This window comes from Siniperca chuatsi, linkage group LG4, assembly GCF_020085105.1.
Source record: "Siniperca chuatsi isolate FFG_IHB_CAS linkage group LG4, ASM2008510v1, whole genome shotgun sequence".
Lineage (NCBI taxonomy): Eukaryota > Metazoa > Chordata > Actinopteri > Centrarchiformes > Sinipercidae > Siniperca > Siniperca chuatsi.
This window is the reverse complement of record NC_058045.1, coordinates 11,257,482-11,280,277: the sequence shown is the minus strand read 5'-3', so window position 1 is coordinate 11,280,277 and position 22,796 is coordinate 11,257,482. Positions and strand designations below refer to the sequence as shown.

Genomic DNA, 22,796 nt, shown 5'->3' with positions numbered 1-22,796 from the left:
CAGCATCACACTATGAATATATATAGCCTATATAAATTGTATCCTAAATTAACTAGAATGAAATATTCTAATAATAACATAAACGATTGAAAAAAGGCAAAACTTCTGTTTCAGTTTTATTTTCACAGTAATCAGAAGGAAAATACGGTGTTCGTATTTTCACTTAAAAGTCAGCATTGTAAGTGTAAATGCAGAGACAAACGATGTAATGTTAATAAGAAAACACTGGTTGCTGCAAGTGGTTTTGGACTTTTAAAGATCTACAAATAAAACCGAAAATACAAACAGATTCAGTTGTCTGGTAGTTCCTATTCCACAGGTTATTGTTAATTACACAAAATGTGTACAATTGAAAACAGAAATGTATTACCCAGTCTTTGAAAACAGCTCATTCTGTAAATTCATAAATAGTGAAATGTTCTACTTATTAATAATACATCTAAAAAAGGATGCTTCAGTGGATTGCACATCCATGTGTTTAGTTTGGGCAACTACACATTTGCATTATCTGCACTAGGCCTATATGATAATAACAACATATTGGAAAGCATGTGATTAAACTACAGGTTGAAACATAAAGCAAACGAGTGCTATCCCAAAATAAGCACATAAACATGTTGAAAATTACACATAACGAGTGTGTATAGATGGAGGTCAGTGCCACATAAGCTTTCCCATCAGACAGAAGACTGTGGCCCTCACATATAAACAACCAGGGAAACATGAAGAGCACAAAGTGGACACACAATCTCCAGACAGGAAAGGCTTGGTGAATATCTCTAAATTGTGAATTTTCCCAAAACCAAAAGTGACTTTGCAGTCAATTCTTAATCAGGGTCACATTCATGTTCAGTTGCTGGCAGCGGCCTCTGCCTCCTTGGTTGCTGCCTCCTTTTTGCTCCCCTCCTTGGTGATGCGGTTGAGGCTTCCATTCAGAAAGCTCTCTGTGGTCTGATGCTGGAAGTGTTTCCTGGTGCCCACCAGGGAGGGGTTGTTGACCAGGGTGTAGAGGAGCTGCCAGTGCCTGCGGGCTCTCTTGGCAATGGACACTTTGTGCTGTATCTTCTCCTGCTGGACCAGCTGGATCCCTGAGGACATTGAGACATCGTGATAGCACCAACGGTATGTCATAGATATACACACATCATACAAGAATAACCATTTTTTAATCTTAACTGGAAATGGGATAATACTCTTTTGAAGGCCATCCAGGACCAGCTAGACACTACAGAAAGAGTAATAATAGAAAGCAATCATATTCTAATCCTCTAAGCATGGTAGGAGCATATTGGGCTTGCCATTAACACACTGAAAGCTTAAGCCCCTTGGGCTACATGAATATGAAGCAGGCAATTAGCGTAGCTCATCTGTGTAATCAGCTACTCGACAACTAATCTTTGTAATACAATAGATTATTCCTGATAATGCATTGTTCTCTAGATGCATTTTGCTGCTAATTCCTCATTATAATGTATGTCCTCCTGCCACCACACGTGTAGGTGACTAACACTCACCTCCGGTTAGAGTCAATACCATCACTGCAGATCAGCAACCAGCCTTAAAGTAACTGTTCATATTTTGGGTAAATTACATGAATAATACATTGGTTTCATTTGCATTAGTTAAATAATATGTATTACGGCGACCTACAGTATATGACCACATTGTCTCTTGGTGACAAAGGCTGAGGACTCAGACGAGTGTGGGCATGCCATAAGGACAGCTGATTAGTTTATGACAGTTTTGATTGAGACCAGCAGCAGGACTGTAAATTATTCCACAGTGAAACTCAATTTGCTCTTGACATATTAAATCAGAACTGCTAAGCTTTTATTTCTTCAGCGCGTGCAAGACGGTGCTATGATCTGATTATGTATTAGTGACCTACGACTGAATTCTAAACCTCCCTGGAGAAATTAAAGAAGTCACACTGACTTTAATGTAGATATGAATCTACCTTTCATCTTTAAAGGATAAGACTGGCAATATAAAAACAAAACCAACAATGAATTGATCTTACTAATAAGTATTGCCTGTGCAGCCAAAGCCTGATACATGTATATATTATATTCATCTGTGCCATAGAGCTCCATTGTTGTCCAAACAAATTAAAAACAACATCAATGAGCCACATTGTTGCACTGGGTGACATTTTCTTTTAATTACCGTAAATATGGACACTTATGGAAACTACAGCGCCCAGCTGTTTTAGGAAATTATTGACCCTTTTTAAAAATAAACTATATATTTGTGACCTGTTTTTAAAGATTTGTGTCTTCAGTAGAAATAAACGTGCTTGGGATTCAGTGCCACAGACAAGGTAAGGAAGTCAGAAAGTATTAGAAGGACTAATGTATTGTTGGTTTTGGTCTTTTCGTGGGATTTGCTGACAATAAGAACAACTGAGAAAAACACAAGCCTGATCCTTTAAATGTATGAATAAACTGAACCCACAGTACCAAGTCATTGTGCACTCAAGCTGAATCATTAGCACCTGGAAAATGAGTAGAGTGTCTAGACTATGATGCAAGTTTTGTGCTACAGACCCTCTTCAGCGTCCCGTGACCTCTGTGCAGCATTGCTCTCCTGGCCCATAAACTGCAGCAGGATGCCGCAGAAAGCCTTCATCACAGGGTGAGACTGGCTCACCTCGATCTTCAGATAATGAGCATAGCAGCGGTAGGCTGCAGACAGACACAGGGAGGGGGGGATCACTCTGACTGGGCAAAAGCAATAAACACATAGGACAACACCCCATGTTGTTTTTGAGGCAATCACACATAATGGGCACACAATCACACTTTTTTTTAACCACCTGCTTTTCCTGACAACAGATGTCTTAAATCTGCAGCCATTTCAGATCGGTGTGCAATTACAGTCCCATACACTGCACAGAATACAGATATCATACGAGCTGCAGTGAGCTGCTAGCAGGGTAAAGTGGATAGGATACACATTTCTGGCCTCTAAGTGGGATCAGTAAAAGTGCATTTGCTCATAGAAAATTGCTTCTCTTTAAGCCTCCACAGTGAGAGTGATAAAAAACAACACAGTTGCATCTACAAAGGTAACAGCACGATGTTAATACCAATGAATATGTTAACATTGTGTGTCTGAGACTAAGAAGAAAAAACAGTAGGAAAATGTAAAATATAATTGAATTCCCTAGAAATACTTTGTTGTTGTTGCTTTTTATTTGAACACATATTTAATGGACCCAGAGCTAATTTAGCAGGTGAGACAGCCAACGTACAAGCTATGCATTATATGATGATATATTTTTAATACATATGACATTGAACTTGACCTAATGCTTTGGCCTGGTCAGCATACCAGACATTCACATTGTGGCTGTGTTGATCTGAACGGAGTGCAGAATATCTGGCTCACCTGGGTCAAATGCCTCCACATCGCGGTTAAGAAGACTCATGTCCATGCGTCCCATGTGGACAATGTTGAACAGGGCTGTGATGATCATGCGCCACAGTGCCAGTAGCACCCCGATCAGAACATTGACTGGAAACAGCAGGTACGTCAGCAGGAACAGATTACCCCTGTAAGATAGGACAGAATGCATCAAACATACAGGAATATGTTGCAATTATCTGAGAGTAAAACACTTTTACACAAATACAGTAAATCACCTGTTATTTAGGTCTCGTGTGCCTGCTGTTTTTTTGATAAAGCAAAACCTGCCGGTGATATGTTGAAGCAACACAGCCAAGAGAATCATCAGCCAGAAGGGCCTGAAAGGACAAAATCAACAGTTAAACATCTCCTGCGGTGATACAAGAAAGAGAGAAGGCACAAAAACATTTGGTAACTGACAGACCACTATAAGGTGTCAAGTTTTCAGGAACTAAGAAAACATCAGTTCTACATTGACCAACATGCATTTTTGAGTTTATGTAGTGCTTTTATGACTCCACGCCGGTGACAGCTGTGGCCGGAGGCATTATGTTTTCAGGTTGTCCGTGCATCCATCCGTACATCCCATTCTTGTGAACGCGATATCTCACAACGCCTTGAGGGAATTTCTTAAAATTTGCCACAAATGTCTACTTGGACTCAAGGATGAACTGATTAGAATTTGTGGTCAAAGGTCAAAGTTCAAGGTCACTGGGACCTCACAAAACACGTTTTTGGCCATAACTCAAGAACTGATGACCATATTTCACAGTTGGTCGGACACTGAATATGTAGTTTTGAAACAGACATATATAGACAACCAAGTTCAATAATCATTGAGGTTGTGTTGCTAAATGAATGCACCGGCCTGCTTGTAGTGCACCTATATCCCTGTGGAAGGGTGCCCATTGTATGAAGAAACTCACTGCCTCTCCCGTGCAATGGCACTCTTAAACACTCTGGAGCACACAGGGCAGAATGACCTTCCCCTTCCCTGTGTTGCTAGTGCATGAATTAGCTCACTCTTTGATCGCAAGTAATATGTTTCCTGATTAATACATATAGTGTTGTAACAAAGCCTTTATTTTTCATATAGTTTAGAATATACTATAGATTATTATTATTATTAAGTAACTACAGTTGATGGACATACATAAGAGTTGTGAGAATAAAATGTGCATGCTCTCTGTACACACGTAATACCAACTGCTGTGGGCTTTGATGTGTTTTACCGAAAGTCAGAGGGTGCTGGAGTTATGATGTGCTCCATTTTAATCAAAGAAACATTGAATTTATGATCCAGAAACAACACACGAAAGTTTGTATTTCGTTGAACAGAGCCTGGGAAGTTTTGTGGTAAACTCTTTCTGTCTAATTAAGAGACAGAAAAGACACTCTTCCCAGGAGTCATATCTCTCTGCCCTCTTTGTTTTGATATTACAGTAAAATCTATATTGCATTGGATTCTATTCGACTCAAGTGTTTTATTGAAGAAGAATTAAAGTTTGTGAGAGGACCTGAAGACATCTGGCCAAGCTGATGGTTTTTTCCCACACAGGTCAAAACATTAAAAACAACTACAACTGAAGTTATAAGGTTTTCGCATGACAACAGCAATGTTACAGCAGGGAATTATTATGCCTTAGTCATACAGTCTGCGGACAAAGAAGTTCAATGAGTGAGAGATGTGAGGACACTCACCACATGCTCCACAGGATCTGAAAGAGGATCAGATTCTGTCCGTGCAGGATTGGTATGATAATGAGGAAGACAGCGATCAGAAGACAAAGGAAAAACACCATGGTCTGGACGATCATGCCTGCAGGGGAAAGAGATGAGAGCTTCAGGGCCCAACAGCTCACACCCTGTCTGGCATCCAACAAATCTACACTGCACATCCACTCCTCTCTCATATCCCAGTGAAGGGAGAGGTAATTTGTATTTTGGAAACCTCAAGAACAGAAAGTCTCCTTTCATGAACTTCATGTAAAACCCTAACAAATCTTTACAAATCAAATTTATTAAGGAGTATAGTACTGTATTCAGTTGTACAAAACAAACCATATGATACGCAAAATCTAAGGTTTAGCAGCATTTCTGATAAGAGTGATAAAACAAAAATAAAAACAAAAGAGATCGAAACATTTAAGAATACTGGAAATACAGTTTGAAAAAAATCAGGATCATCTATATTATTTTCCTTTAGTATTCAATGTGTAGCTGTACCGATGCAGATGTGAGCTGCTGTGAAGCTGGTGTATCCCATCCAGCAGACCAGTGCTGGCCGGGAAGCCCTGATACTTCTCTGGCAGTTGTAAACATTATAGATATCTCCTCTGTACAGCCCCTTCAGGTTTGACCTACAGAATCAAAAACACAATCAAGACAATGCAGCACTATGCAATATATAAACTGATTCATCAGTAAATGTACAAATTACATAGTAAATTAAAGAGGTAATTAGGCATCGGATACGACCGAATTCAATACTCGACACAGAAACCCATTTCTTTTAATACTATGTAATTTATGGTAATGGCACAGTATTTAATTTCTTATCTCAATAGCCATTATCACTTCTAGCAGCAGTTAGTGCAGAGTGAATGCTATTCTGTCTGTCTGGATGATTAGTACTCTATTATGTTATAATAACTCCTCTGTGAACCATCACATTATAATAAAGGACCCAAAATGCGAAGCATGCTTTCGATTCTTGGAAACTTTGGGAAGAGAATAGAAAAATAAGACAAAGACAGCTATTACACACTGTTCTTTTCTCACACCTACCGATGCAGAACCATAGACCGCATGAGCATAGCCAGGTTGACCAAGCCAGACAGGGTCATAGCTGAGATATAGCACACTGCAAGAAAGAGAGCGCATGACATTCAGGTTGTTTACTGTGGGAAGATGTCATGTGCAACAAGCACAAGAGGACGGCCATGTTAATGTGCTAAGAGTCTAACGTGATCTAACTAAATTAATACATATATATTCTGCATCTCTCATTTCACTAAATGGCTCCTTCTGCTTTCTGTTTTCACTCACCTTCTGCACACCACATGTAATAAACCACTATTCTGATCACTTCATGTTTGTCTGGAGACAGCACAATCTTGAAGCCAGCTAAAAGGTTGGCGATGTCTTCATTGACTCCAAAACGGGCAGTCTGGAGAGATGGCACCACTGCAGAGATCAGCAGAAGACCCACCTAAAAAAAACAAATAACTCTTACCCTAGCATGGCAATGAAATGGCTTTTACAGATGTGAAAATTAAAACTGGCCTGCGCTGTATTTGGATCATCAACTGCTGATAATCAGCTTACTATCAGGTGAATACTGTGTGTAGCACTTAAAGTCTACTGAGACAGTAGTGTAAAATGTAATCTGTTGATGAGTCTGGACTGAATTTCTTAGGCCAATGTCAGGGTTATGATTGGGTATGGTCAATAAAGATTTAAGAGACAGTGTTGCATATCTACTTTTTTAAATCACATGGTAGTTGTTTGAGTATCAACACTGGACTATGCCTTTAAGGTTTTTATCTAAAGCAGAGGTAGACATATTACATTATGTATGCGATGATCATTTTGTCCTTATCTATTATGTTATGGATTGTTTTGGATTATATAGTCTAATAGTACATATGGTAATTACCTGATACAGGGTTATAAATGACACTACACCAGATATAGCCAACTTCAGTGGAAAACGGAAAGCTGTTTGAAAAAATAAAGTGTTATAAAAATGTAACAGGAGATAACACTTGAAGGCATGAGACCAGACATAACACAAGACCAGGACGACATATTTACCTTCCTCTGGTGTATAAATGTATGACTTCACAGCATCAATTATTCTTTGAGGGAGCTTGGGTGTCTCTGTGCTGAGGTGAAAGGTACACATTTAAAATGCTGCATTTTACACCACAATTCAACAAATTTATGAAATTAGAAAACATTTGTGACGGAATGAGCCAATTTTGCCATCATTCTTGAATGCATTAAATTTAAGAAAATGTGTTTCTATGCAAGAGTCAAACATTCTCTACAAATGGAAGAAAATAATGCATTATTTCCTGGAGCTCATTTACCATGATAACAACCTCTGCATGACATTCATTTCATTCATAATTCATCATTAAAGTCATTTACACTGACTGTATGAGGAAATATTTACTTTTATCATTTGCCCAGCAGATATGATTAATCAAGTTCTTTACAAAGAAACTCATTGTTGATCATCATAGAAGCATTCTCTCATTGAGGGGCTTCTCTTTAATCAGGATTCAGTGTCAAGGACACTTCAGCAGGGCAGCAACCTGTTTCCTTCAGATACTCTCCCTATTATTGACATTTCTATTTTAATAGATGTATTTTGCATGTCATTTTAATTTGGATTAAAGAGATAAAGGAAGGACCTATGGCAGGGCATGATCTCAAATGTAGGCTGGACTACAAGCGATGAAAGAAGTAAGTTCATCCATTATATTAAATAGTATTATCTTGCACCCCTTGAACAGTTTAGAATGGGCTTAACCCAGACACAGGGTTGCACATTTCTAGAGTTTCTGTGGGTTTTCCCTTGGTATTGCCCGTTTGGAAATAGGTGCCAAAAAAAAAGAGTAGCTGAAACAACTTCTACCATAGTCCCCACAAATGTGTCTGTTAGGGTATATGATTAAGATGCCGACCATGAACCGCAACATCCCCGGTTAAAGTCCAGACCTTTGTTGCATCTCTCTCTCTCTCATTTCTGGTCATCTCTTGACTGTCTATAATAAAGGCTAAAGTTAAGTAAATCCAAGTCTCTTGTTTGGGGAAAAGAGCTCCCCCTTCAGCTGTGTTTAAACTCAGAATTACACAAAAAATCAACAAGCTGTTGTATTGGCTGAAGAGATGTTAAAAGACAAACATAACATGTAATAATGCAGCAAATCAGATGTATTCATAAAGCCTCATAAAAGGCTACACCTCTCACCTGATTTTGGTGGGCTTCTTCTTGAGCATTTTCTTTACATAGTCTTTATAGTAGCTGCTGCTGAGATCCTAATAGAAAAATGGACAGCAACCATGTATGGAACCAAATGATAATGGTTAATAGTAAATAGGCTAGGACAGTGTGAAAGCTGAATGAATTGGATCAGATTTTTGGGGTCAGGTGCTTCAGTTGGGCCTTCATATTCCTGAATTATTTCGTAATTATTAATATGGAAAAAGCATTGCTCACAAACTAATCCTCCTTGAGGTAAGTTTCTGTATCTGTGAAGATTTATGGTGTCAGGTGTGTTCCAGTGGGGTGCAGGATGGGGGCTCCAGGCAATCGCCTCACCCCAGTTCAGTTTTGTCACACCTATGCTGAGATTAGCATCAAATAAACACAGCATTGTGTCTCGTCAGTGAAAAAACAAGGCAACCTTTTCATAATCTGATCAAGAACATAACGTAAACCAATTACGTCAAATCTACTTAAAATGATTAGGCAACTGGCACGCTGCGTTGGACTTCACATTTTCCCTCAGCCTAGACTCTATGAGCATGATAAGCCCCTAGCAGGCAGCTTATAATAGTTCCTCATGTGCACAGATTCAGAAGAAATGTGCGTCTTAGTGAGATTTTCTTTTTTAATAGTTCAGCCTTATGTGAATATGTGTAAGCAGGCCAAACAATTAGCGCTATAAGGGCTGTACAACCATCCTGAGCCAGACTTGCCAGAGGAACATCGCTGAGATCAAAACTTACCTCTGTAGCATTGTTCTTTTCAGTGCCCTTCAAGCCCTTGAATAGAAGAAGGGGATACTGGAAACTAAGGAATGCCAAGCAAGCTATCTGGGGCAGGCTGGAGAAAAGGGAGTAGTGTTTGTGTATCTGCAAAGGAATAAAACAAGACTTTAAATCACCTATCAACACAAAAAACAGACACAAATGGCATTGTGTGTTGTGGTGGGAGTCTGCATGTTGTTTTATGATTTAGTGCCAGAGAAAATGCTAACATATTAGAAATCTTTCTGCTTTAAGTTATATACCAAAGACTGGGATTTAATAGTGTGATTTTTCTTTTGTCCATGTTTAGAACAAAATACTGCTCTAAATATAATATTTAGTAAAATGTATTCTTATGTGATTAAGCTCAGTCTTGCAGATCAGCTCAAATGCTCACTGCAGCATGTGTGTGCCTGCTCATAGTGGGATATAAAGACAAGTATCACCACTATTAAAAAACAGACAAACCATCCAAAGACTGGATGTCTCTCACACGCACACACACTAAACTGATTAACTGTGACAAAGCCTCTTGATTAAGACCAACAGACAGTGGAACAAATTGTTTCGAGTTGTAGCCATTCATCGCACAGAAAACATAAAAACGTGGATATGGCACAAACTCTGGGGTTGTGTAAGTTTTAAAGCTCCAACCATGTGTCCATTAATAAAGCTGAAAAGCCTAATATTCATCTTTTCAAATCACATCTCTTACATATGCTACAGACCAGCTTTGTTTGGTAATCAATGGGTTTCCAGACCAGAACAAATCAGCTTTGTCTTTGAAATAATCCTTAAAACTCAGACAGATGACACATTACAAAGAAAATGACAATTAATCCAGTGACAATCTAGACAATATAACGCACTCTATTCCTTATAAATCTATTGCTGTCCCATAAAAGCAGATGCACTGGAACTCATAGCGGTATTGAAAACCATCTTTGCATACCAGAGGCGTTTTGGGACAGTCAATTTTCTGCCAGACCAGAACTCCAAAGTGCGTCCATGACAAGAGGCTACCAAGTACATAGCCAACTTTATTATGTAAAGTACCACATGCCAGGAGAGGGTAGTATAGTGCGGGGTAGTAGAAGACTCCCAGAATCACCCAGTTCTCTGCAAATACAAAAAAGGTGTGTGAAGAACCAGATCATCAAAAGGAATAAATGTTGATTTATGATTTACTGAACCATGTGACACAAGACTGGAACTTTGACAACTGATTCTGCTTAACTTCTACACTTGCCTTTATATTTTCTACTCTGCTGAACCTTGTGCTGTTTGGGGATTGTGTAAAGTAGCAGGGAACCGACTCCTTACAGTCAATTGTTATGTAACTTCATTTTAGAAAAAAAAAGCTTCTTACAAAGCTTGCCATCAAACTCCTAAGTCGAAAATAACAGAGACAGATGGACACAAAATAATCCAATTACATAACACAGATATTTAACAAAAATAATGTTTATGGAGACACATTTATCCATTTGATGCTGTCTAATCTCCTAACAGAATCTTTCTTTTGTCCACTTGTTGAAACTACTAAGATAAACATTAAAAAAGTGGCCATAGAAGAGTTACAATCTGTGTGAAGTGAATGCAGCTAATGGTAGTGCAGGACAAACAAAGATGACCTCCTCACGTTTATTCTCTGTGTCTGCTGTGAAGGGGAGGGGGTTTGGCGACACGATCAGGCCCCACAGTTTGCACAAGAGCACTCCAAACACAGCCACTGCCAGGCCCTTGTGCTGCGTATGGTCTAGGAAGTTGACCGGACTGTGAAATCAAGCAGCAGGTATTTAGAGCCCACATGTTACCAGCCTCACATGTGGATGAAACAGTTATTGACCAGAAATGACTCACTTCAAAAGGACCATCTAAGCATTTTTTAAGTTTTAGCCCACAAACTACAAACTAATTACTTCTGACTTAAAGTTTATTGGACATTTTAATGTGATTTTCTACCTTCCAGGCTGCCCTTTGCTTCCATTCATGTCAGTATAGTATGAAAATCAACTTGGTATGAAAAAAAACTTGCTTGAGATAGGAAGATTCATCACAGTTTTCAACCTCTATTAATCCAGGGAAGATTCACTGAGCATGAAAGGCCTCACCAGCACCCACCTCCAAAAACCCTGTATAACCACAGTTTTATCTGTTGGCCAGTGAGCTGCTCCACTGGAGCATATTTGGGGGTTAATTGCTCAAGGGTACATCAGCCAGTCAAAAGAGTGTGAATTAGTGCCGATAACGTTTGTGCTATTACAGTTAAGTTGCAAGAAGGCACTGCTTTAAAACGTTTCCTTGCTGGTGTGTTCCAGTGCTTTTGGGACACACCAGACATCCTTGACTTAAGAATTAGCTAAAAGTTGCCTATATAAAATGACAAACTACCACATTGACACGATACATATGATACTGAAATAAATGGAAGTCAACAACTGCCAGGTAAATATGAAATCAATCTATAAATGTGCCGTATGCTTTGCAAAATGGTCAATAGTGATGTGAACTGTGTACAATTTAATGGGCCAGACCGTACAAAACTACTAGTATGGTCCTATCAAAGCAAGCAGCTAATTGATTTCACATTCAACCATGATGTTTATGTCATTCCAGAAAAGAGAGATAAAATAGATAAGATACAGCCTCACCTGAGTAAACCTGGGAGTCCTTTCTGTCTGTCGCCCACCTTCATGCGCCTGGCTAAAATTGCTAGGATCAGCATGACAACAAGCTACAAGAAGAGAAGATACATCAGTTAGCCTTATCTGCAGAGTAGCATGCAGCTGTGGATTCCTCAGGGTTCAGGCCTCATCCGGCTTCACACTAAAAATGAGTTGATGCCACAAAAGGCCAAACCCCGGTGTCTCATTAGTGCTCCCCATGGATGTAGTTTGAATGAACTGTCATCAGTCAGGATCACTGACCAGTGAGAGTTCAATGACCTGTCGTGACCTGTAACACATTTAGGAAACATAAGACTGGGGAAACTGTCTTGCTCTAAATAGGGCCTGCCTGAACCAACTACCAAGACCATCTTAAAACCGATATCAAAAGAAGAGAACCTGAATATCAAGTAACATCATTATGTAAACATGGCAGGAGACAACACAAATATTTATGTGCAATAGTTAGCAAAATGGTAATGATAGCCAACATTTCTGGATCTCATATTGAGTGACAATGATTTACTAATATGGTAAATTGGTGGTTCTGCACTCAATTATTATACATTCATTTTGCATTTGTATTACTTTATTTGTGTGATGTAACTGGAAATGACTTAGAGAATAACTGCTGCACCATTGTCTAAATTAGATATGTTCAGCCATCATTTTTGTGTCAGGATCTCCATCAAAAATACATGATAGGCAATTATGGGTTACATGTGACTGTTTTTTATGATTCAAGTAAGTGCCGTATTTAATGAGAAGCAAAAACTTCCAAGAACACTCTATTTCATAATGTGGATCCTTCCAGTAATTCTTCCTGTGCCCCAGATCCACATCTGGATCTGGATCTGTGTCAGAATCCTATAATTTTTTCCCAATGTTCCACCAAATTTCATTAAAACCTGTTCACAACTTTTTGACATAATTGTTAACTAATAGATAAACAAACAGCAAGGACTGAAGAAGACTGGTGGAGATAATTAGACAGCAAGGTGTGATATCATACACTTGGTGAATGAATGAGTGAGTGACAGGACAGTGTAATGTTATGTCATGTTAATCCAACAGTAAAGTGGACTTACAGATATCGTAGTGATGCATATATGGTAGAGCCTGTCATCAGCAGTAGGGTCACACGGAAGGATTATTCTAAAAAAAAAATAAAGGAACAAAATATTCACACATGAGCAAAACAATCAAACTTAAACTAAAGACTCAAGCTATTTGAGACACTGAACAGGCTTACACCTCACTAAACCTTTCACACGTCACTGTCAGGAGCACCTGAAATCCTGCAGCAGAGATTTGCATTTAAACGGATTGGAAATCAGCGTGACACAGGAAAACAACAATTGCCTATGTTCACGTTCCCGTATACTTGAAGAGCAGGAATGCCTGGTCATGGGGTAGTAATTACAACTCTGATATTCACAGAAGGCCAGGTTGGGAGACTTATTTAGGAAAATACTATACATACTCTATGGTCTGTGAGCATAGAGATGGCAGCTTCCAGAATGGATGTTTTTGACATTTTTCACAACAGTCTCTTACCTATCCAAACAGTGGGTGAATTTGTAACTTGGCACTCAGAGAGCCGACCATTTGTAAATTTGTCAATGTCAAAATTCACATTTCCGTAGTCAGAGCTGGCTGAAGAGGAGGAGCAGCAGGACATTTTAGTGTTTACAAATCAGCTAGCTAAAACTGATAGTGAGCTACAGTAGTGGCCACACAAGAGCTTTTCAGACCACCTCAACACAGTCTATTAATTTACACGACAGCCAGACGGTTTATTAGCTAAACATGGCGGCTGGTGATAAATGACACTTGTTCCATCGTATTTCTGTCAAATCTGAAGCCATTATTAAATATCAATAATTTTTCTATAAATCACTCTGTACCAGTGTATACATGGGGACATTTTTACATGGAAAAACTATTTAGATGTAAGACAACATCCCAAAAAGAACTAGCTGGAAATACTGCATGTGCCCTGCTGCATTGTGGGATGGGCCAGGAGCAAAGAATGATGCCCAGTATCAGTTTTGGATCTTATGTACAACTTTGCATGGTACCGTGGACTACATCTTCATGTTTTGTGGCTGACAAAAATGTACAGTAAAACTTTTAAACAGTGAGTTATTTTTGGTTGAATGCACTCATGTTTTGTTCATACTTTTTCTAATAAGTTCTATGGGCAAAACCTACCAGCTTTCCACACAACTTGTATTCTCGAGGGATGAAAATGAGACAGCCTCTACTGTAATATGACAAGTGAACTGAATAGAAACAAGACTGCACACTGGCACTGCAGACGTGTGCCAAGTGTCACCTAATATCTCAATGAGAGCTGTATCTCACTGCAAAATTGTTCAGACTTTTTAAAGTATTTTTTAAGTACAAGTACTAACACACATGAAACAATGGACAGACAATAAATAATAATAATTTTTAGACAAACAATAAAAGCATACAAAACTAAACTAAGTGACAGACATTTAAGTCTAAAAGAACTAATCTTAAGTCCTCAGAAAGACTACAAGAATGTACTTACTCCGCTTCAATTTTGGATGGCAGAGGATCCGAGTCTGGATACTCATAGTCCAGTAGAGCATCCTTATCCATTGTGCTGTCTCTTTTTCAAACAGATCCAAAGTCTTACAGAGGAGCTGGAGTACTTTTATCCACAATCTCTAGTGACACACAGCTGCGTTCCCCTTGATTCAAGAGGAAAAAGTGTCTACAAAGTCCCAAGTCAGACTCTGTTGCTACTGCAAAGGCGTCCTTGTTTGCCTGTTTGGTCTAGTTCCACTCACATTCTGTTACCCTCCCTCACAGCCTGTATTCAGGTGCCCTCGTCCCACTGTGGAGCTGAGAGTAATGTGACAGGTCCTGGCTGTAGCTTGCTGCCTCCACCCTGCAAAGGCCCTATTTCAGCTGAGGGTTGCCACCACACTGGAAGCCTGGGGAAAAAGTGGGGGGAGTGTGTGAAAGGAGGGGAAAATGTGGAGATCTGTGCAGCCAATCTGGAAGGGCACCTGCAGCTTACTGGGATTACATCTACTTTTGGGGTTGTGTTATTGGACCTGTGGCCGGTGGTTGAAGGGGTCAGGTGTGCAGAGTTATAAAACTCGACTGTGTGGGTAGCTGGGAGCGATGAGCCTTTCCTATCACAGGGAAGTTCCACGTTGATAACAGGGAAATTCTCAAGTTGTTCCCTTCAGTCATGGTTCAGTTACATTAGTGAAAGGTTACCAAAACTGAATCCAGGGGAAATCACCAGTACAACATCATGGACCAAATAGAGCAGGATGGAAGAAATATGCATGTTTTCAGAACAGCCAGTCAGACTACACCTCACATCATTACATAGCTCTGCACCTTCAGCTTGATTAGGATCAAGGAAGGGTTCATTTAACCCAGTACTTTGTCTTCAGCAGATAAATTAAGATAAAGATGTCCAAGGGCAAATTCATGTGGAAATATTTTTCTAAACCAGATGCCTGCATCTCTAATTTGCCACACTGGTATCAAGTTATTTTAACAATTCTTATAAAAGCATGGTTTAACATAAATGTGACAACAGGTAATTTAGGTAATCCTGTAAACTACTGATAAAGATCATACAAATATAATGAGAGAGGCGTAAATCTATGTTTTCAACATGAATGAGTACATGATGTGTGAATGAAATGGATTTAACAATAGGTACAATCACACTGCCCCGAGGACAGGAATTTCATCTAAGCTTTTTTTTTTCATACTAGTGGTGTCTTTTGTTAGCTCATGAGGCACAAATGATATTCAACAATAAATGTGGACAACTCTCCTTGGTGTGGACTTACAAAGGAGAGTAGACTTCAGAATATCAGAAATTTGCCTTAGAGAACAAATTCACCCCATTCACAGCCATCTCAATCAAAACAAAAAAAGCACCAAAGTAAAATCTATTTTTACTGTTGATGGATAAACAAATCTTGTTACAGACCACTTATGGTTCTCCTACTTTTCTGTTAACAGGAATTGATTAATTGATTAGTTTAGCAACGGAAAATTAATCACTGACAATTTTGATGATTTGTTAATGATTAAGTCATTCACCAAGCAAAAGGTCCAAAGATCATTTGATTTCAGCTTCTACAATGCGAGAAATGGCAGCTTTTTTCAATGTAAATTGAGTATCTTTGGGGTTTGGACTGTTGGTCAGACAAAACAAGACATTTGAAGATGCTGCCTAGCGCTCTGAGAAATTGCAATGGGCATTTTTTTACTATTCTCTGCAATTTCATAGACTGATTGATCAATGTACAGATTGATTGATAATCAGAATAATTGTTGGCTACAAAACAAAAGAACATTATATGAGTTTGCTTACATGTCTTATATTTCATATGACAGTGTGACCTGGCTCATCTCATCACACCAGGTTGGATCTTGACTCCTGAGTCATGACAAATCTCTGTTACATATTAAATTCCATCAGAGTCTAGCAGCACGGGTGTTTCACAAACAAAATACTTGCCCATCACACCAGAATTTTGGGTTAATTTCTGCTACATCACAGTTTTGATATCATCAGGTTTTTTTCTCCTTTTTATATCCTGCTTCTCCTTTTCTTCTCTTTAAGATGATCTCTTTTGTTGTTTCTTATTTCTCCTGACAAGAGAAAGGAAATCTCAAAACAGGAATATAACTTATTACTTATTTTTTAGGTGAAAGAAAAGCTGATTTGGGCAGCAGACTTTTTCCTGCTGAATTCAAGAGAATTAATGACAGTAACAACAGTATAAAGAGAGGCAAAAATGATCACAAAGAGCCTCCAACATAAGTAAAGCAAAAGCATGTGAGTGCTACAAAGACAGGCTAAGGTCAAGGGTCATGCCAACACCCTAGCTCCAATTATTTTCTTTCTGCAAAAGTTAATAAAGCAACAGCAAATGTGCTCACATTTCTATGTTCACATGCACCATTATATACACAAAAGGTTATAAATATATATATATATATCTTGTGCAACATCAACATGTCTGCATTCCTGCATTCAGCTGCAGCTGGCTGAGACTAAATCAGTTTTGCAACACTGCCTCCATGTCAGCATATGCTCATTATGCCAGGATTACAGTCACACTTCTTTAAAAAGCAACAAAATGTCCCTCCTAACACTCCTGAGAAAACATGGTTTCTCAAGCATAGTAAGCCACCAAATCAAATGTGCTCCCGAAGAAAAAGCAGCCTAGCAAATAAAGGGGTCACTGAACAAAGAATGCTTTGAACAGTTATAATTACATAATAGAGAGGCAGTTGGATTGAGCCAGACAGTTCACTTGTATCAGGTTTAGGAAGTCAGCTCAAAAGCCCTTTGGTAGAAAATATATTAGGCATGGGCCTTGTGAAAACAACCATAATTGAATTACTGATTTACTAATCCATTTTAAACAATCTAAACAGCATCAACAGTGACAAGTCAAGCATCCACAAACTGATCAAACATGAAAGAGACTCAGTTAACAAATAGCCTACCTCCAGTGCTTAAATGTACAAAAAATTCAATGCATGAATATAAACTTCCTTTAAAAGTTCTTGGCTCATCCTGAATTTGGCTCAACCCTCCATGAGCATTAGTACTGCTAAAACACTGTTAATTTAGGATGCTAAGATCCTTTTCATACTGACTTTCATATCCATAATATCATCACTCAGGGACTCTGAGGAACCCAGAAGTTTCCACACTGTAATCATTAAACTGAAATTTATTTTCTGCATTAAACATGTAGGCCTTTATCCACCAGATGATTGCATTAAACGAGTTTTAACAGTGCAGGCAGATTATTGTTGTCCTACTTCCCACAGATGAGCATGCCTGCCTTTGGATTCGGTTTCACAAAGACATCATGGACAAATTTCATGCCTTTGAAGTTGAGCTTGATCTTCTAACAACAAAGGGACTTTGAGCCTGAGAGCCGCAACAGGTAACTTAATCACCTGTGCCTCTTTGTTTCACATGTACTAGACTATGCCATTTACATGAGGAATTAAATGTGTATTTTATGCAAATGACCATGCACGTTTCTCAACTTTTGTCACTGACTGGCAAGTTTCGCAAGAGAAGATTGTTTTATTGTGATTGTACTTAATCTCAGCAACACTGGCTAATCAGTTTTATACACTTTGAGATCCAAGGCTACTTACCGGCTGTCTGCACGCGTGCTGCAGTGCCAGGAAGGTGTGGAAGGTCGATGGATGTCAAAACAGGACTGCTGGCACCAACAGCTCGTTTTGTCAATGGCCAGAAATGTATACATTTTAATTACACTCCATGTTGTGCATTACCTGAACATATTTGACAAATATGAACATACTGCAGCCTATAACATGCTCTGTAGTTTGAATGTAAGACCTTACCTTGTGTAAATCTTGTGCTGTCTGTCTCGTGGTTTGGAGAATTTTAAATGACACTTTCCACCACACACCCACCTTGGAGAAGTTCAGTAATTGCACAAACCAGACAACAATCTCAACTTTTCTTTTTTCCTGGACACCTCACATGTAGTGTCTGGTCGGTCTGGACTTTGACCTGACTCTATCTTGTGGTGAGAACATCATAAAAGTGCTGTTGCATGCAAACTAAGGAAAAGTTGTTGTGAAACATATAGAGGTGACTAATGTGGTCAAGTCAAGAGTGAGTATTCTGACATTTTGCAGTCTATTCATTATTGAAATTACAAGCAAACAAGCCTAGGCTAAAGCCTTTGTCATTTGGGTGGGCCTTTTTGGATGAAATCTAATATTTTAGGCCAAACAGCTTATAACCCAAGGTATAAGTTTGTGCTTGTGTATGACCTTTGTGACAACCTGCTGGGTTTTTTGCTCTGTTAACATTTCTGGCCAAAGAGGGGATTGTTCCTGCCAAAGATGCATTAACATAACAAACAGTTCCTGTATATTCTGACGCATATTTCCGATTTTACAGCAGTCACAATGCAGGGGAGTCCCATCAAGGTGGAAGGGAAGGAGGATGAGGTGCTGACTGTGAAGATCAACTAACAAGGATTTCTAGTACTCACTGTGCAACCTGGTGACGGAGACTTCTGGATGCACTGAATACCATTGTGCATACCAGCATTGGTAAGGTTTACGCCTTCACAAAAAGAAACTAATTTGTCTTTACTTGTCTTTAATCTAAAGTCAGCATACAGTGTACAGTGGCGTTTCAATTTGTGTTATTTCAGGATTAATTTGATGGTGTTCACCTGAACGCAGAGGCTCTGCTTGTGAGAGGCTCAGATCAAGAGGCTGATGTCAAAGCTGGTGAGGGATTCTGTTGGTCAGGGAGATTATTTCTATCAACAACATCACATTATGGCCTCGCTGCGACTTTCTGTTGATGCACTGAGGGCAGCTTGTGTTCATTGTGTTCATGAAGTCAGACCTTTTGTGAATAACATCATTAACTTCTTTTTTGTGGTGGAGAGCGCTCAGTGAGATGAGTTAGCCTCTTTCCAAGTACAATTCTGGGGTTACAACAATACTGGAGACATACATGTATCTAATTTCTCTTTTGTTTTCTGAACCAAGCAGCAGACAATCCCCTCAAATCCAGCCCCACATACAACTAAAGAAAATGTCACTACTAAAATTAGCTTCTCATGGTTTTGGCATCATCAGGATAGGATTGTGTGCACAAAGACGTCCTTCACAGACTCCACCGTCTTTCACTGCACTGCCACTGACTCATGACAGTAGTGCAGAGACAGAGATTGTCTTTACTGGCCTCAGAAATTAGATTTTGGCCTTTTATAGAGCCTGTTCATGTTCATAGGAACAACATAATTTGTATTGTAGGATTTTACCTTCAGGGCTCACACAGCTACCAAATACATGGCCATTAGTTTGAATTCAGGCACTGTTTGTTATTCTTCTCTTAGCTTCCTGCCACTGACAGTGAAGTGGAAATCTCAAGTGTGATTTTTATGCATCCTAAGAGTCCAGACTTCCTCCACACAACAGACAGGCACAACCTTTCCATAAAAGCAAGTCAACAAAAGCCCTCCTCTGACTGCTGTTTACCAGTAATTCTGTCTGTTTTGTTAAACTTGAACACTGACCACGAGGAAAAGCACACCGTCATAATTATTAACTAGCTGACTCCAGCTTTTCTTTTGAAAAACATGCAAGCGAGTTAGAATTCTGCTATCTCAGCTGTCCTTATACAGAGAATGCATTAGATTCTGTAATAGGCATTATTTTAATTCAAATTTATTTAGTCACTGAATTGGAGTTAACACAATAATTTGGATATATTTCAACCCAGTCTAGTTTTGATTTAAGATTCCTCAGATGAATAAAAACAAATCAAATTGTATCATTGTTGGCAAAGTCAATTCAAATTGACAGTTGAGAAATATTGCCTCAATATTAAATCATGCCTCCTGAAGGCCTCCTGGGTGTGTGTGTGTGTGTGTGTGTGTGTGGGTTGGTGTGTGTTGGGGGGGGCGCGTAATTACTGGGGATATTTTTCTCCGGCTCAGTCTGCTGCACTGCCTCTGTCATAATCAATGAGCCTTGTAACACTCAATTAGCACGTAATTGGATTTGCGTGTGTTCGAGGTGGAAAAACATGTACATTTGAGCGGACATGAAAGAACTGCTTATCTCTGTTGACAGCTGTAATGAAGTTGAATTGGGTTGGCCAACTGTAAATTTCAGTGTAAGCATATTCCCACACATCCCCTGCCATACACCAATGTGCCTTACATTTATCTTGGCTAAAAAAGCTTGGATTTACATTATATATACAGTTAATTAATAATTTATACTTGGGCACATAGCCGTAGCTAAATAATGAGCCCATATGTATTGTTGACATTGTTGTATACAGTCTGGTTAAGGTGGAATAATATGACAAAAAATGTTGATTGGTTTACACAGTTAACTGTAAAATTACACACAAAAATCACAACTGTGTGCTGTAGTTTAAAGTTGAAGGGACATTTTAATTCTCCTCACTTTTTGTGTAAGGAAATAAAAACTACGATGATCCTGCAGCTATTGCACTTTCATTTTTCAGAAGAGGATAAAACTGTTTGTGGACATATTTGTAACAGCATCTTAGCTTCAAGTCTTTGGGCGTATGTTTCCATGACAGCAGTTGACTGATATATATTGTATATATATAACATAACCTACAAACATTGATACAAGACAGTCAACAAGCTCACATATTGTCAGTTGTGTTGTTAGAGGTTTTTAAGACAGCTAGCCCTTTACAACAGTAAACTTTTGGGAGGTCCCGGTGTGTTGTGAAGTATTTGATTCCGCTCAGAAAGTTGGAAGCTAGCGAGCTAGGCTAACTAGCTTTCTCTCAAGGCAAGGCACTTGCTATTTGTAAAGCACGTTTCATTCACAGAGGTAGATTCAAGGTGCTGTACAGAAGAAGAGAAGTTAAAACAAGACAACACAATTTACAAGAGCAAAATAAAAGTGATAAATGTTTATAGAAATAAAATTAAAAACACAATATGAAAGGGTAAAAGGGTAATAAAAATAAATAAAATGATTTAAAATAGTAATAATAATACAATGATAATACGACATTGGGTTTTAAAAAGATTTAGTTAAAAGCACTTGAGAACAATAAGGTTTTCAGTCAATTTAAAAACTGCAGTGATTGGGGCATTCCTAAGAAAGTGCAAGCCAGTTAGCCTAGTTTGCTGATGTTCGTAGTGATTCCTACTAGATGTTACTTTTTGTTCATGTTTTGTTTCAACATCGGCAGACCCCACATTATAGGCCTATAAAGGAGTGGGTCTAGTTAGCATTAGCTGTCTCTCTTTCATGGGTCCAGTTGTGGTGATGGCAAATTACCAGACAGCAATTTGTAGCCCTGTAAACTCAGCAGTCTGTATGTTACCCTGTGATTCGAATCATGACAGAGTAACTAACCTATAGAGTAGGCCATACACAGGGTGCTCTCAAATCACAGATGAGACAAAGAAATGTCGGCTACCGAGCTGGTTAACTTCCTGTGTGACCGTTGGAACTGAAGCGATATTACAGACTATTTTTACTGCCAGCTTACAAATATGTTGAACCAATGAAATTATCAGTACCAACATTGTCAGGTTGAACCAAAAATTCACACCCCCTGGAGAATCCCAATGTAGGTGGAGCTGTCATGGCAGAAAAATAAATATAATTAAAATGTCTTCTTTGTGGTAATTACAATTTTGGCAAAATAAACACCAAGCATATACAGTACATAATGATTTCTTAGCTAAAATGTGTTTTTTATTTCAGTTTAACTTTAACAGAGGTGATCTGGTTAAATTTGAAAATTTGAAGTGGATTTTAATAATCTACTTTTATGGTAGATGAGCTTCCATATTGCATTTTGGCATCTAAGGTTGACTGAACCTAAACGGCCGCTAGAAGAAAAAAAAAATCAATTTCTGCACTACAGGTCATTTCTGTTTTAATTTATTGCAGTTATTGTGGTAGGCCGGGAGTGAAAGATTTATATTCCTGCTTATGAGCGCTGAGAATGGGATGTTATATCTAAGGAGCCTGTGACAAGTACAAATCTTCCTGATAGTTATTAAAGTGGTCATGATCACTTTGCCGCAGATGCGCCGGTGTGCAGCGCTCAGTCTGTCACGTTCCTGCTGCGATTGCCTGACTAGTGCCTTGAATTTATGGCGGGGAGGCAGCGTCGTGTCTGAGTTGCTGTGTAATAATCCTCTTTATATAACCGGTTGGAGAACACCTTGGAAAACACACTGCACACACTCAAGACACAACTTGATTTGATCTGTTTATCTTAAATGACAGTTTACACTTGGTATTTTACTGAAGAAATACTTTCATAGCTGTGTATATAGCCACTTAAACTGACTTACCAGTTTATTAGGTACACCTTTACAAACTAATGTCCCCCTCTTGTGCATAAATGGG

The 22,796-nt window shown here is 38.9% G+C and overlaps 1 protein-coding gene across 5 annotated transcripts; it reads right to left on the bottom strand.

Moving 5' to 3' along the window:
* Positions 1–103: 103 nt before the first annotated feature.
* On the bottom strand, positions 104–18,409 carry stra6 (signaling receptor and transporter of retinol STRA6). 5 transcript variants are annotated; one of them, XM_044192527.1, is made up of 20 exons: positions 18,249–18,409; positions 18,036–18,116; positions 16,222–16,502; positions 14,401–14,809; positions 12,929–12,995; positions 11,826–11,908; positions 10,814–10,947; positions 10,124–10,290; positions 9,151–9,276; positions 8,390–8,457; positions 7,225–7,295; positions 7,067–7,128; positions 6,457–6,619; positions 6,196–6,271; positions 5,635–5,768; positions 5,110–5,227; positions 3,645–3,746; positions 3,391–3,554; positions 2,547–2,684; positions 104–1,088 (listed from the first exon to the last, which is right to left on the bottom strand). In XM_044192527.1, exons 4-20 carry the CDS (start codon positions 14,469–14,471, stop codon positions 850–852), a joined length of 1,983 nt encoding a protein of 660 aa, XP_044048462.1. In that variant the 5' UTR covers positions 14,472–14,809; positions 16,222–16,502; positions 18,036–18,116; positions 18,249–18,409; the 3' UTR covers positions 104–849. The 5 variants fall into 5 exon arrangements, with proteins under 5 accessions (XP_044048462.1, XP_044048465.1, XP_044048464.1 ...); XM_044192530.1 differs by having other exon boundaries at positions 16,222–16,287; XM_044192529.1 differs by lacking the exon at positions 16,222–16,502.
* Between the last annotated feature and the right edge of the window lie 4,387 nt (positions 18,410–22,796).

Excerpts from the sequence above, each read along its gene's own strand:
- stra6 (XM_044192526.1), bottom strand. The coding sequence starts at position 18,148 with ATGTATACATTTCTGGCCATTGACAAAACGAGCTGTTGGTGCCAGCAG. Across the intron at positions 3,555-3,644 it reads ACACGAGACCTAAATAACAG|GGGTAATCTGTTCCTGCTGA; the intron begins GTGATTTACTGT and ends CCTATCTTACAG. Across the intron at positions 2,685-3,390 it reads TGTGGAGGCATTTGACCCAG|CCTACCGCTGCTATGCTCAT; the intron begins GTGAGCCAGATA and ends GTCTGTCTGCAG.